General features: G+C 31.6%; 1 protein-coding gene and 1 long non-coding RNA gene across 16 annotated transcripts in view; one reads left to right on the top strand and one right to left on the bottom strand.

Annotated features, from left to right (window-relative positions):
• Positions 1 to 16267, top strand: part of LOC107999277 (protein couch potato) — a 159538-nt gene that overhangs the window by 102167 nt on the left and 41104 nt on the right. For 10 of the 13 annotated variants that reach the window (XR_009830591.1, XM_062077301.1, XM_062077303.1 and 7 more), the window contains 2 exons: positions 3028 to 3090; positions 5300 to 5441. Coding sequence is in view for 12 of the 13 variants with exons in the window: in XM_062077301.1 (XP_061933285.1) it covers positions 3028 to 3090; positions 5300 to 5441 (205 nt within the window). In the remaining variant the exon portion in view is untranslated. The remainder of the gene's footprint in view (positions 1 to 3027; positions 3091 to 5299; positions 5442 to 16267) is intronic. The other 3 variants (XM_062077302.1, XM_062077307.1, XM_062077297.1) reach the window with 1 other exon arrangement.
• On the bottom strand, positions 2483 to 8244 carry LOC107999279 (uncharacterized). 3 transcript variants are annotated; one of them, XR_009830593.1, is made up of 6 exons: positions 7964 to 8244; positions 7573 to 7805; positions 6930 to 7237; positions 6517 to 6708; positions 4465 to 4905; positions 2483 to 4361 (listed from the first exon to the last, which is right to left on the bottom strand). It is a non-coding gene; the product is annotated as an uncharacterized LOC107999279 (long non-coding RNA). The 3 variants fall into 3 exon arrangements; XR_009830594.1 differs by lacking the exon at positions 7573 to 7805 and having other exon boundaries at positions 7964 to 8243; XR_009830592.1 differs by having other exon boundaries at positions 7573 to 8242.

The following is a 16267-nucleotide window of genomic DNA, read 5'->3' as shown; positions in this document are numbered from 1 at the left end:
TCAAAAGATTTTTGAAAATTTCGTTAATCTGTTCAATGATATGTGAAGGAAGGATAAGAGATTTGAATATTCTTTTCTTTTTTTTAGGTTAGATATGTAAATCTTTATGCAAATTATTATGAAAATATGAAGTGGTAGGTAAGGCAAGAGAAAATTTCCTAGATTCAGGGACATTAAGATCGTCAAGTGAATATAATAACCTGTATTATCGATTACCTAGAGTTTCGTAGAGAAGACATTTTAAAAACAAAAAACAAAGAATTAAACGCATTCTCTCCCAAAGAAGTTAAAAAACCTTCTTTTTCTTTGCAAAAAAAGGAGGGGATAGAAATTCAATAACTTTTTTTTAGAAAAGAATAATAACTTTCTCTCGCTTGAACCATTTTCAATTCCTTTGGATAAGAAAAAAAAGGAATAAAATACAAGGAAAGTTAGAGAGATTCGAATCTTAATTTTAACCTCAAAAATCTTAAGAATCTCATCGAAACGAAAAATACGAAAAAGGAGTTTAAACCACCTTCCCTATGAAAATTCCGAACCGGCCTTCCTCCCCAACCATAGAACTTCCTCCCCATCGATAGAACCAGACGCCAGACGATTTCGAAATCGAGCCGATTTTTTCCGACCGCGAGAACGTCGGTCTCGATTCTCATTGGTGAACGGGTAAACACGTGGAAATTCGATCGATTCCTTTCCCTAGGAAAATTACAGCGTCGAGAGAGAGACCGTTGAACGAATGATTCGTTCCTCGGTGAATTACAGGCTTCCTGAATCCCTTCTTAGAAAACCGAGGGTAAACTTGCGAGTATCATCGGGCCAGAAAGCCTATTTGATTTATTTTAAGCCCCGCAAGCTGATTCGTCCGTGTAATACTTCGACCGACCACGTTTGTTCCAATATTTTTTTTTGTTTTTTTTTTTTTCTTTTACGATTCATAACAAAAGCCGTGACTAAAAATTTGGAAAACTTGCAGTTTTGTTTCTTTTTTTTTTTTTCTTTTTACCCTCGTAGATATAAATTTCAATTCGACGGTTTTTAAATTACAAGCAGATAGGAATTGTTTCCTCGAACTCTTTCTTCGAGATACAATTATATACAATTAATGTATTTCAATTTTTTTGAAGCTCGACTCGTTCGTTGTGCAAAAAAGACATGGAGGAAGATACATTGCAGCGTTCTTTCAAGATCTCTTTCAAGAAAATGGGTTCTTGAGAAAAGTTTTTGTCGAGGATCTCTCGATTTTTTCTTAAATTTAGGATATATTAGTCATTTCGAAGGGGAAGCAAAATCTTAATTAAAATTTAAACGTTGCCCTTTCTTCTTTTACCACACTCGAAATAAATTAAATAAAAAAGGAGGCGACAAAATTTAAAAATATCTCGATTTATTATTTATTATCCCTTCAATCTGTTGCGAATATTTCATTTGAGAATAAAGGAAAGAAGATAAAAATTGAGAGAATTACGTTGTATAATTTCTCTTCCGGGATGAAAATATTCGACGATTAAAATTGAATTTGAATAATTTCCACTTGGAAATAATATATATTCGTTATGATGAGGAATACGATGTGTTTTCGACGAGTTTCTCGAATTTTTATTATCATCCCTACAACGAGCATTCTCTTTTTATATTTTTCAAACGGTTTGCTCGCATTGGTGGATTAAAACGAGATTATGACGTATAATAAAACAGCAGTTTGCTCGACACGAGTGTTATGTAAACTCAGCGTATCAAAGTTTCTTTTTTTCTCTTTTTTTTTTGATGAAATAAAATTAAACGATTTCAACAACGAATCAAATTTTTTCTCGAGGATTAATTGGATTAATAAATCTTTAAAGAGTCAAATCGACAAGAGAAAATTTTACGTTCATTTATATTTTGTTTAGAAAGATCATTAATTGTATTTGATTGAAAATTTTAATCGAAATGTTGAGTTTTTCTTAATAACCTATGATGACAAAAATAAAATAATATTTGATATTTTAATCTTTACGTCCACAAGGATCAATGATAAAATAGGTCAAGTTAAAAATAAATAAGTAAAGAATTAAATGATGGATGCACGAGTATTTACGCGTAAGACGAGGAGATTTAAGTAAGAATTTCGACTATTTTTTTGATATCGATGCTCGAATATTTCTAATAAAAATAATTTTTCCAATACTTTAAGCTTCTGATCTTATTATCAGAAGAGAAAATACCTTTGGTTAACCGTTTCACTCCACTTTTCCCTGAATACATTAATATTCCTTAATATCCGAAAGCACATAGACTTTTCTAATAAAATTTTATAACCATATTCTGTTCCCCTTTTAAAATAACCTCTTTTCTCATACGTGGAACGAACAAGAGCTAAAAAAAAGAAAAAAAGGGAACAAAGAAAGATTTACGTGACACTTTTCTTTTCTTTTTTTTTTTTTACTTCAGTTAGATATAGATTTCTAGTGGCTTTATAATATTTGAAAGTGATGGGCAGAGAGACTTTTCTAATAAAATTTTATTATACTCTTACAATATTCTTGAAATCATTGTTTCCCTGGACGAGGTTTCCTTTGAACCTTCTTAACCTTCACGATGTATCTGTGAAAAGTACAAATATTACTTTCAGAATATATATATAATTTTTAAAAATACTTTATACAAACGTAGAAAACCGATAAAAGAAAAACAACAAATAAAAATGACTCCTCTTTTCTTTTGCCCTTTTAGCTAGATGTAAATTCTTTCTTAATTTTATGATATCTAAAAGCATTCCCTTTTTAATCCTCTCAAGAGATCACCACCCTATGTAACACGCATGAGAAATACAAATTTTTTAAATATACACAATGGAGTATAAATATTTCTTTAGAACTTAAACGCAAACTTTCTGAAAATTTTAGTAAAACTATCCGTACTTTTGTTCGCACTAATCCTTCCTTTTGAAGAAACGTTTCCTTTTTCGATGATGAAATGAACGAAAAAAAAAAAAAAAAGGGAACGAAGAAAAATCCAAATGACACGTGCTTTCGTTTCTGATTTCAGCCGGTGGGTTTCGTGACTTTTCACACGAGGGCCGGTGCAGAGGCGGCGAAACAGGACCTTCAGGTAATACCCCGTTTCACGACGTATAGGCATCGAGAGAGAAAAAGATGCTCGATAAAAACGCGAGAGAGCTCCCGCGGGCTCCCTACAATTACATCCATCTTCTTTCTCTCTGTACGATTATATACAATATATATATATATATATTTTATATATGTATATATATATATACTTACACATAAAGTACAAAGAAACTGCCCGCAATTTTCTTTCCCCCCTTTTTTTATCATTTTTTTTTTCTCCCTCTCTTTCCCTCTTTCTTTCTCTCTTTCTTAAGATAAATATGAAAATACACACCCTTGCCTTAGATTCCAGCTGGCACGGGTTAATGCTATTTATCTTTAGTAGCTCTTTATCAATTACCGTACACACGTACTTACACGTACATACACATACACACACTGTTCTTTTTAATTAAAATCTTGTAGTTTTTATTCGTTTATTATTTTTATTTGAGAAATTATATATCCTTGAATAAAAGATTATGTTTGAAATCATATATTAAAAGATTTTTCGAGAGATTTGAGTTGAACATATACGTTTTGATTGAGAAGGACAGTACACACATATTTTTTCTCTCTCCTCTACTATATAAATATAAAGTCTCTCTGTTTCTATTACTGTCTACGATTTAGCTTCTTCCTGTTTCTTTTACACCTGGGACGAATCCGTAGTATCAACTACCCATGTTTATTCCGTGTACGTATACCAAGATCGTGTTGTAATAACGCTGGTTGCACCGTGTGACATTATCGTATTGAAATATACCTATATAGATATGGTGTTGTTTTGCCTCCTGATAAGCGTGTCACGCCCCCTCCTTTTTACCCTCTTCGACTCAACCCCCTTTCTCTCTCTTTCTCTCTCTCTATATATATATATTCTATTTCTTTCTCTCTTTCTCTCTCTCTATTTCTCTCTATTTCTTGCATCACAGATTCAAAATTTAATAGGAAATCGTTCTATTCGCGACTCAAACGTTCTAATCTCACGATTCGAAAACATATTTGGAATTTACATTTTAACAAATGTACACTGGGATATCTAGATGATTACATGTAAACGTGGAGAAAGTATCATAGATGAATAAGAATAATTGTACGAGTTTGTTATTTATAATTCTATTATTAAAATTTGTCCCTTTTATATTAACTTCTGTGCTCAAGTTTTTACTTTCCACTTATTATCTTCGATAAACGCAAAGGGAAAAGAGTTCAAGTTACAAGCCACTGTTTCTTATTATGATATAATTTTATCTGTATGACACTTTCAAGCTAAAAAAAAAAGAAGAAGAATAATCGCATAATAACGAAATAATTAAGTGTTTAAGTCAAAACGTGATGTTTTAATTTTTGTTATTAAATAGCGAAAACTTACTCGTCAAAGCGGTTACACGTGGTACAACATGTATGCAAATATTACACGCGTGTGATTCCAATTTATTTTTTATTTTTTTCTTTTCTTTTCCCTCGTAATCACACCATCGCAATCGATCTCTCACGCAAGTTGCAATGTCTTTTATAACCCTGTATAACCGGTTACGTACGAGAGAGAGACTTGAAACATCCTCTTGTCGGATGGACACGTTCGCTGAAAACAGGCTGGGACAGACTAACGAACCGACCCACTTCTATCGATAGCTACTGTATCAACAGCAGGGACATTCACACACAAACACACGTGCATACACGAGGGGCACGATCTTGTGCTAATTTTCCTGTTATTCGGCCACCAGATCCCAGATACAATCGTATCGTTTCTGCCAAGGAAACTTTCGTTGCCAGTCGATAGAATTCTTTTTTGTTTTTCTCTCTCTCTCTGAAAAAAGAAAAGATAACGTTGAATGGCATCACAAAATGGGATAATTTGTCAATGAAATAATATTATCTAAGAAAATTTTAATCCGAATACAGTTTTACAATTTTTCTTTTCGAAAAAAAAAATGATCCTTGTTTGATAAAAATCGTGAATAGGAAAACTAGATTAATGGTATATCAAAAAATTGAAAAAAATTGAATTAGTCGAGCAATGATCCATCTCGAATTAAATACAAAGTTTCACTGGCAACGAAAGGCTTTTGAACGAACGAAAGATCGTGATTTCTCACTTCTCTTTCTCTCTTTCTCTTTCTCTCTCTTTGTACTCTCCCTCACACAAATCCAAGCATCCACGTGTGCCTCCCGGTTTACTAATTTAGGGAATCTATTTGCAGCAGGGGGTTAGATTCGATCCTGATATGCCACAAACCATACGTTTGGAATTTGCAAAAAGTAACACAAAGGTTAGCAAACCCAAGCAACCAGCCGCTGCAGCAGCCACCTCGCACCCTGCTCTGATGCACCCTCTAACTGGACGTAAGTATGCACCGCCACTCGTTCACTCGCTGGATACGTTCTCACTACTATTCTCACCCACTGCACCCACTACAACTACAACGTATCTTCCTCCCTGTTGTTTCTCTCTCTATCTCTTTTTCTATTCCACTACCTATGTCTATCTTATCTCTTGAAGTGTATTTTTAAATATACATATATATATGTATGTATGTATGTATGTATATTCTTTTTTAATTTCTTCTTTTTTTTTTTTTCTAACCCGTTCCACAACCCCACACGATCCCCCAATTTTTCAACCTTTTACGACGTACAGGACACGTTGGACAGACGGTGGAAATGGCGGTTGGAAGGAATAATTGTTTGTTGAAGAAAATGTTTGCAATTTCATTTGCATTGGGGGAGTGTTTCTTATCTAAATGGCAAGATTGAAGAGATAAGAAACCCTTGAATTATAAATATATTTATATCTGCGTGAAAGTTATCAAAACTTGATTGATCAAAACTTTTCTACGACGAATTTATTAAAAATTATTCGCAGAAAGTTTTTTAACGAATAATAATAAATTTCCTCGATTACATTTTATTTAAAATTCGCGCGAATTCCATTCCGTGTCGGAGTCGATATATTAACTCGACTCGAAGCATTAATATCAATAAAATTTCACCGGGATACATCCCAGCATGGAAATTTGCCGCGAGAAAATTAATTATCGCACCTTCCACCGCTGTCTGATCGGTTTGATATCGTGTGTGGGCATGCGTTTTCCTCGCGTTCTTTTCGGTTATCTTGCGGAAACAATAGACGTCAATATTAACTCTATCGATCATTCAACGTACAGCCAACGTTTCGCGATGCGCTCGAACGTAACTGAAACTCCGGTATGCCAATACGCTTCTTCTTTTTTTATTTGCATTCAAAGAAGGAAATTCTGAAAGGGAAACGGGATTTATCACGTTACGTTCGTCCGTGTCACGTTATATATCGTAATCGTTAATCTAAGTTGATAAAATTAGAGAATAGAAAAAAAGAATTGGAAAGAGAAATTTTCAGCGTCAAATATATGTATAATTATTGTTTAATCTTTAGGAATACCTTGTAGTTTCACGCAATTTTAAAGTAATTTATTCCTTTCGTGCGAAATCTTAACTCAATCTTTTCGAAACTTTCGATCAATAATCAAAAATTTTTATTTTTATTTTCGCGTAAACAATCCATTTTTCTTCGTCCAAAAAGAAGAAATCACTTCACTTTTAATCAAATTCAGCTCAATATTTCGTATAAAATCTGGAAGAAAAGTTTAAGACAATGAATTAGAGTAGAAAAAAAGTTAGGTTAGGTCGAAGTCAAGGATGCGACCACCGTGAAAGCGATGCGAATCTATTTAAAGGAAGAACGAAAAGGAAAACTCGAGTAGACTCTTTCCACGTTTCTTTTACATCGAACGATAAATATGCAAATATCCGTATTGCATGGAGGAGACACGTTAAAATAAGAATAATCCTCACCATGGTCAATTTTATTGGTTCGATTTCAACTTCGTTCAAGTGTATCGATTATCGATTGAGTGCAACCTCGTAAATATATAAAAATGTCAATTTTTGAACGATATCGATACTCGATGTTTCACGTTCAGGGCTCGTAGGTGGAAAAATTGTCTACCAGTTTTATGGTACGCGACGAAGCCGTAAAAATGCCGACTGTTCGCGTTTACGGGGATTTTTATGAACACAGTCGTCCCTCACACGTATACGAGTTGCAGGTATTCTTTGTTTTAATTTAATTGGAATTTTTTTTTTGGTTGAAATGTATTCTTCTGAAATGGGAGAAAGTGAAGATTGAAAATTTGTTTAATTTAAAAATATAATTAGAATTAATTGGAATTGTGCAAAGAATAATAAATTATTTGTCGAAATAAAGGTTAGCGATCAAAAAAGTAAAAGTTTTGGAATAAATTTTATAATTGAATTGAAATTGTAGAAAAGAAATTTTATAATATGTTTTGCTAATATTATTATTTGTGTTAGATATAAATTATTGAAATATAAATGAAGATTACACGAGAAACGATACTTTTTTGTGATTAAATGTGAATTGTAAATCAAGATTATTAAGAATTAATAAGTAACGTGTAAAATATATAATATTTACGATAATTCTTCTTCAAAGGAAACAAGCAGTGAAATTTTCGGTGATCTCGTGAGAAGCCTTGTATAGATACAGCTGAATTATCGAACTACCCCTACTAAAGAAACCTCTTCTTGGCACAGCAAGGGGTCTCAAATTGTTAATCAATACCATACGTTTCTCAAGAATGCTATTAAATTACATTTCGTAAACTGGTTTAGTCAAACGTCCTGCCAAATACACCATTTTGACGAAATCTAATAACATCACAATTAAATCGAAAAATTTATACTCTTGTTAGTATCAATTCAATCATAATATCAATTTTTCAAATTCACTTAGCAAAAATAAAAAATCTGTCACAAAAAATCACCGTTATTAATCTTAAACTTTATCAACTTATATGAAACCTAACCTCTTAGGTTACCTATCATCGTAGCATTAGGATTTATCATTATATAAAATCGTGCCGATAAATTTGCAATTCCAAAAACCAAAAAACGGATCATCTAAACCGAAAACGCAAAAAATTCGTTAAATCGGTCACACGAGAAGTAACTTAAGAACACGATAGAGGTTACTCGGTGAATAAAACATGTCCGCTCGATCCGGAAAGATTGAGGCGCGAAACCGTGGAGAAGAATCGGGCGAACGTTGAGACCCTGGCGGAAATGTGTTGAATTATTGAGAGTCCCTTCGGTAAAAATAGCGCGATTTCCGCGTGAAAAGTCGCAATCTACCTCGATTTCGAGCTTTATGTCGATAGACACGCGTCGAATTTCAAAACGTGCCGATAAAATTTTTCCTTTTAGAACGATCTTGTAATGGACATATAGGTGGAAATTTATATGAATTAATTGAGAGGTTAAAAATGTTCGCTCGTAAAATGATAAATGTAAATATATTCTCAAGTGTATAATTATTAAGTGTATTATTTATTTTTGTGGAACAAAGAAATTTCGCAGGAGAGGGCAAGAGGGATCCTTCGTCTATCCCCACTTCAGACGCTTTGTTGACAATCCTGACATCACGCGTAACTACGTAGTAGTAGAAAAGCTATAATTCAAACATTCAAAGTCACAGTAAAAATTGTTTGGATTTATGAAGTAATGTTACGATAATCATCTAAGGCTAAAATATTTTCGAAGCTATTAATTATTTCGTATAATATATTTAACTAGATACAGATCATCGTTTTGGATTAGTATATGTGATAAAATATGTGATAAAAACAAAAATATGTGTAAAAATAAGCATTTCTTTTCTTTGCATCAGTGAACAGTACTTTATTCCTTATTGCAATTGTACTCTCTTCATGAAAGAAAAGTTTTATAAAATTTATTATAGGTATATATCTGTAATATTTTTTATAATAATTTCAAAAACTTTCGTCTTTCCATTCTTATAAAAGAAATTACTTATTGGAGAAAGTCTTCGAAGAATTAATAAATAAATTTCACACAAAGATATACGCAAAAATTATTATTAAAAAAAGCGATTGATCTTTTGCAAATTTATTTATAGAAAACAAAAAATAACATAAAGAGACGATAAATCACATATGAATAAGTTTTTTTTGAATATATTTGCATAAATGTAATTATTTTATTTCTTAATTTTTCGTTTCTCAATCGATAAATATCTTATATATATATCTTGTATTGTAATAGAAACGTTCGCGTACAAGAATCCGTTTAAAAATGTCGACAATTTAATGGAAACATCAATTTTAATAATGTTTGGAAAGTATCGATGCAAGTGTTACAAAAATGACACCAAGAATATTCGCTTTCCTGTGATTTATATGTGCGTGCATCTTGAAACGTGTGCGTTTGGGCGCAAATGAAAATGGAAAAACGAAAGGAAAAATTTTTTATTTTTTATATAGACACGAAGGATGAATACGAAGTAATTGTGTTCCTTCAACGTGAATGAAAAAAAAAAAACTTCATTATCGGTGATCGGTTTTTGTAATAAATTTTTTTTTTTTTTTTTTTTTTTTTTTTGCGTGATTGTTTTAAGTATTACGACACTCGTGTTTCTGAAAATAGATAAATCTTTAAGCGTTGTGTTTATATACGTAAAGTCGCGGACTCATATCTTGTATATTTATGTTTGAATTAGATATAACGCGATCGCTATTTCGTTTTTGTTTTGTCTTTTCTCCTTCAACCGTCGCGTCGTACGACGCGACATAGCGAGCTCAGTAGAACAAAGGCATCGGCACGATTCATATCTATAACGCGTAATATTTATTCCTATTTCCTTTATTAAATATATTCTTTCTTCTCTATATTTTTTATATGTATTTTTATATATTTTTTTAATTTATATTCTTTCTTCTATTTCGATCAAATCATTTCACAACTCATTTTCTAATATTAAGATATATTTTTTTGAATTTTTTTGAAAAATTATTTTAATAACTAAAAGAATCCAAAGTATCTCTATTATCTTCGTATTTAAGAAACTAGAGGAAATGAAATTATTATTTGCCTTTTTCTCTCGTGGAATAAGTTTGAAATCTTTCGTTTCGTCGTCATTGTTCGTTGTATTCACAAAACTCCAACTTTCGAATCAACGATATTTAAGTGAAACTTTGACACTCGATAGCCATTTCCAGTTAGTGAATGCTACATTGAAAGTGACAATTACTCTCTGTTTCATCTTTAATACGAAAAATAAATACTCTCGGGAGTAATTCTCAAATGGATTATTTTCCATAGAGTTATGTTTTCACGTTTGTCAGATCTTCATATTTATTTATCGATTAACTGACCAACACTTAATTACAACGTATAGTATCTAAGTATCTACTTTACATGTAAATGATTGTAATTAAAATTATGAAAATAAATAGGTATACGTAATTACATTTCTATCTCGCAAAAATTACAATTAATTATTAATTTCATCGAACAAACATTCTTCCGATAATCTCAAAACACAAAAAAAATACGAAATCCATCATTTTGATTGTTCTGAATGTTAAATTCACGATTAAAAAGAAAGAAAGAGAGAGAAAAAAGGAAACGTTATCCTCAAAATGAATCGTTCGAAGACTAGAATTTTTCCACAAGTTGGAAGACTGATTTCCAACAGCGATTGCGCAGCAGGCTCATAAACGCGTGAACGAATGAAAACAGTTTTACTCGTGTAGTGTCATAGCCACCGAACCGTGTTAATAAAACATGTTAATAAAACATGATTCACGCGAGAAACTTGTGTGCGTTTACGGAAACTTAAAAAAAATCATTTTTTCGAGGAAATGCATTTTCTCGAGTATCTATAGACATATATATATATATATATACACATAACATATATCTATATCTCGAATCTGTATGGAAACTCGAGGTCGATCAAACGGTTATCCCCAAGAGAGAGAGACGAGACTACTCGTCATGGTCACGTAAACGGCTATTGAAAATAATTGGTAATCCGTTTCGTTCCGGCATATCGCCTCTGGGGGGGTTAACCGATCGGGGGGGTTTCAATGGTTTTGGAAAAAAAAAAGGAAGAAAGAAAAAAAAGAAAAAAGCAATCCCTTTTATCAATCCTTTTAACGGTTGAAACAAAAAAAAGTTCGAAAATCAGAACTATCTTTTTTTTTTTTATTATCGAAACATTTTTATCGTTTATACATCGATATTGTATAAAATATTCTATAATATGTAAAAATATTCCTTTTATCTTTTTTTTTTGCAGTGTGATCGTTGAAACGTTGAGAAAAAGTAGGAATCAAATGTCTTTTTTTTTTATTGCATTTCGAAACATTTAGGTACTTCGTTTATAAAATATGTATCATATACGATATGTAAAAATATTCCTTTTCTATCGATCTTTTTTAATGGTCGTTGAAATAAGAGAATGTACAGGGAATCGGATGTATCTATTTTTATTATTCGAAACGTTTAGGTATTTTAAAATCGGACTCGATTTGTTTTATTCGATATTTCAACTATTTGAGCTTTGCCTTAGTGACCAGATATTGGATAAATTTTAGGATAATAAAAAATTGTTAGATTGATTAAATATATTTATTTTGAATTTGAAAATTTCTCGTAGGCGAGGAAATTTGGAAATTTGGATATAAAATATAATATTTTGATAAAAATATTTGACCTAATGATTGATCGAATCTTAAGGATATAAAATGAAGAACTTGATAATTGTGAGTAAAAAATAAAAGAGATATTTGGTGAAATATCAACATAACAATTTTGTAGAAAAGAGGATTTAATCCGAATTTAGTTTCTGCAAATATTATATATCTAGTTTATAAATACGTACGTGTATCCTATTTTTCTTGCGGAAATATAGTCGGACTTTAATTCCAAATTTTACGAACCCGATGGGCGAGCTTAAGAAACTTGAGAGGAAGCAAAGTTAACTCTGACGATAATTTTCCTTCCTAAATCGGAATGCTAATGAGCAAACCTATTAATAGTTGATATTATGAAAGAAGAAATCACGAATTTCTATATCTCGAGTACGTTCTATATTTTTACTTTTCTACTTAATTAATAAATATTTTTGAAAAAAAATGTAAACGTGAAAAGTTATACAAAAGATAATTTAAGAATTATTGTTCGTTTCTTAAAAATCCTTTTGTGAAAAAATCTATCGAATTTATAACGAACAAGTGAACATGAAAATTAATATGATATTGAAAATTTACGATTTATTGGAAAAAATTATTAAAAAATAGAAAAAATTATTGCTCGTTTTCGATAGCCAATACGTAAATTTTATTATATAAGAAAATATTATATAATATTATATTAAATATATATTACATTTACTGTTTTTCCCGTTTAATTACATAAGGATTAACGCGTATATATACACTTTCCTATTACAAAATATAATTTGAATTTTGTAACAATAGAATTTATCTCGTCATTTTCTCTTTTGCAATTGTTAATATTATGTGTATGTAAAAATATGGTGGCACGATAAAATTTATTTTTATGTGTATAAATGAAAACGCAATAATATTAATTTTTATAAAAAAAAGAAAAAAAGGATATTCAAAGGAATGATGTTTTTTTGTGAAAGTATTTAGAAGAAAGAAATTACTGCAAGAAACTGATCGAAAGATTGTGGTGCAAGCAATAAAATCAGTATTGTCGGCGGAGCACGTATTTAATTATAGTATTGGTAATACAAACAAATAATTTAAATATGTGATTCCGAAATACGTAATTTTACAAAGACAAAACGCAACTGTTTGAAAAAAAAAATAATAAAGATTAATTACAATCACTTTCGTTTAACACAAATCTCACAAATATAAAATCACTTTGACAGTATTAATTAATTATCGCGCAAGATAAATTATTTTCAAGAGCAATCCCCCCCTATATGTCTCAATAAATGCAAATATTTATGGTAAAATTGAGCTCGAGAGTATTTTTCGTAAAAATATATTGCATCGATAGAGAAACTGTCGTGGAAATTTTTCGTACAAACAATAATAGTCGACGAAATTAATTATAGGATACAAGATTGATGAAATGAATCGATTAATTATAAATTATTTTCGAGATTAATCATCTATGTTTCTCAAATAGTTTCGTATCTTAAGAAATACGAATACCGAGCTCGAGAATATTTTTCGTAAAAATACATTGCATCGACTTTGCTATCGGCGAAAAATTATATGGAAAGCGAATCTCGAAAATTTTTCGTACAAACAATAATAATAGACGAAATTAATTACAGTTATTGACAAGCAAAATATAATAGATTAATTTAAATAAATAATCATGATATAGCATATTATACAGCAAATTGTTAATTTCAAACAACGAATATTCAAAGTAACATTTATCCTTCGAATCTGCCCAATACAAAACGACGAGGGAGTGATCAATAGTCAACCTTGACTAATCTCGACTAATTATCGCGTACGAGATCCGAGCAAGTGTCCAACATTTATTATCGAGTCGAACGTTATTATCGAACGAATTGCATCACAATTGTGTGTACAGTTGCGCCGCGTTAAAATCCACGCAGCGTAACGCGTTTCGCGTGTATACACGGGAATATCGAACGATCGAACGACACAAACAACAACCTTCGACGTGGAAACGGCTCACCTTGCTCCGTGCGAAAACCCAGCCATCCGTGCAATTTTCTCGCGAGAATGTGCGCGACGCGCATTCCACGCTGCATAAAGTAACACGCAACGAACGCTGTTTCCATTATTACAGGATCGAAACCGTAATATTCCAGGCTGCGAATCGAACCGATTTCCGACATCGTGATTGTACACATTGTTGTACAAGTGGAAAGTGGAACTTTCGAGAATTCCCCCTGGAACATCATTTTTCGCTGTACGATCATACATTATTTTTGAGGTTAGAAACGTCATTTTTCGCTTATTACGATTATACGCTATTTTTGAGAATAGAAATTGAGGACGGATTTGTGAAAAGTAACTATCTCGAGTGTTTTATTAAATATACATATTCTCGATAATTTTATATAACTATATACTATTTTTGAGAATAGAAATTACGGATGGATTAGTAATTTGTGAAAAATATTCGAGTGTTTTATTCTTGCATGTAAAGTACGTATATTTATTCTCGATAATTAATTTTTTTAATGTTTAAAATTAAAGTTTTACTTTTCAAATAAATATATCTATTTTCGAGAGTAGGATTTTCGAAAGTTGATTCTCGATATGATAATATTTCGCTTGCAAAAATCATTATCGAATGTTCGGTTAAAAAACGTCTTTATGGGCGGTTTGATTTAATCGGATGACTTCACTTCCTATTCGACGTAACGATCGATGGTAATGACGATTTTTTTTTTCTTTCCTGCTCAAGTTATATTATCCATTCGCATTTTGCAACTATGAGTCATTGATACGTACATAATTTGCCTTATTATGATAGTAATAATAAAAATAAGCTTATGAATTTTTTTTTACTTATCGATATTACGAGTGAAAAATCGTGAATGGAGAGATGATTACGCGAATACTTGTTTTTCCCTTCAAATCGGATTAAAACGAATACGGTTTCACTGTATGATAAATCTCACTTGGCCGATCAACGTTCAAATTACCATTCTTGATATCCAAATCATGTTTCGATTCTCGCGCAATATAAATTCCAATTTGTTCCAATTAACTTCGCCGATTTTCTCTTTCATTCGTGTTTCCCTTGTTTTCGTTGTCGAAATACAGTGTGAAAAGAAACGTAGGATCACAATTATAAAAAAAAAAGAATGTCTTTTTATTACTCGTGCCTCGTCAGAATCAAGGAAAATTCTATATTTTTTAACGATCGTAACCTAACATAAGATAAACAAAATTTGATCTTTCATTTTGAATTTTCAACATATTTTTTTTCTCCATTCTTCGTATAAAATATTTTTTGACAAATTTTTAACAAAGCGGAGAAATTCGTGAGTAAAACGGTCCACGTCCGCGGTAAAATATATATCCCAGAGACAAACTATGTGCTACTCTTGGAAAATCTTGTTTCTCGAAGAAAAAAAACTTTTCACAATTTTCACAAGATGGAAAACTTTGGTAGACCAACCGATCAAAAGTGTGGGCTAAATTCGAGTGAATTCGAATAAAGAGCAAAAGAAAAAGAAGGGGGGAAGGAAAAAGGCGTAAAGAAAAGAGATTTAATAGGATTCCTCTTGCCTTTATTTCAACGCGCGCTGCGAAGAGTTTAGACCGGTTTTGCATTCCGTTGCGCAAATGTTTTTCAACCGCGTTCGCGTTTCACGCGTTCCCTTCTTTGTGTCTTCTCCGCGATGATATTAGATTCCCCGGTTTTTCACGAGACAAAGGTGTCTCGTAACCCGCTATTCACCTGTTCCACGCGATTCTTCCACTCCAGATACCCTCAATACCGTTTAACGAGCGCGTTAACTAAACATTTTACTTAACGTGGCGGTCGCCACGTAGCCACGTGTCCCTCGTGGAAAAAATAACAGCCACTCCTGGCCCGCCATCGATCCTCCTCCCCCTCCTCCCCACCTTCTTTTCCCCCTACTCCTCCTTCTTCGTGTCACGCCGCGGCCATTTCAATTCCGCGAGTTTTTTAAATTAAGTGAGGCCGATCGTCTAATTCGAATTTTCGATTTCTCGCATCGCACAGTGGTTCGAATAATTGTGTGTATTTCGATTGGAGGAAATTCATTTTCAAATGTGTGAAGAAAATAATTGTTTCAATGTGTAACTATTTACATTGATTACAAGATTTTATAACCTCTTTTTGAACGTCCATAGATTAAACGAAATATAGACAGATGATCGAGTTGAGAAATATCGTAAATTTATTAAGAAGCATTTTAAATTTCAATTTTATCATATATAATATCTTGAAACATGTATTTTAATTTAAATCGTTATCGATAAGTTAATTATTCGCACGATGTAATGATTTGTCAATGACTTTTTATACGTTCGTTATATTTGATTCTCGAAACTTTGCGAAATTGTATTGAAATTAATTTTAATTTCCGTTTACGGTCAGCCACGATGTATACAGGTATCTAATTCTTTAATCCATCCATTCATATTTATGGATTAATTTTTAAGCTATCTTGTATTAATATCATTATCTTGTTGATTTATTATTTATTTATTTTGGAGAAAATAAGCAATAATAATATTCTCAACTTTGCCAATCTTTTTTATTCCCTTTAAAAAAATTCAAAGAAATCGATATGCCTTCTTACTTTT

Source organism: Apis cerana, linkage group LG7, assembly GCF_029169275.1.
Source record: "Apis cerana isolate GH-2021 linkage group LG7, AcerK_1.0, whole genome shotgun sequence".
Taxonomy (NCBI): Eukaryota; Metazoa; Arthropoda; class Insecta; order Hymenoptera; family Apidae; genus Apis; species Apis cerana.
The sequence above is the reverse complement of the archived record's forward strand: the minus strand, read 5'-3'. Positions and strand labels throughout refer to the sequence as shown.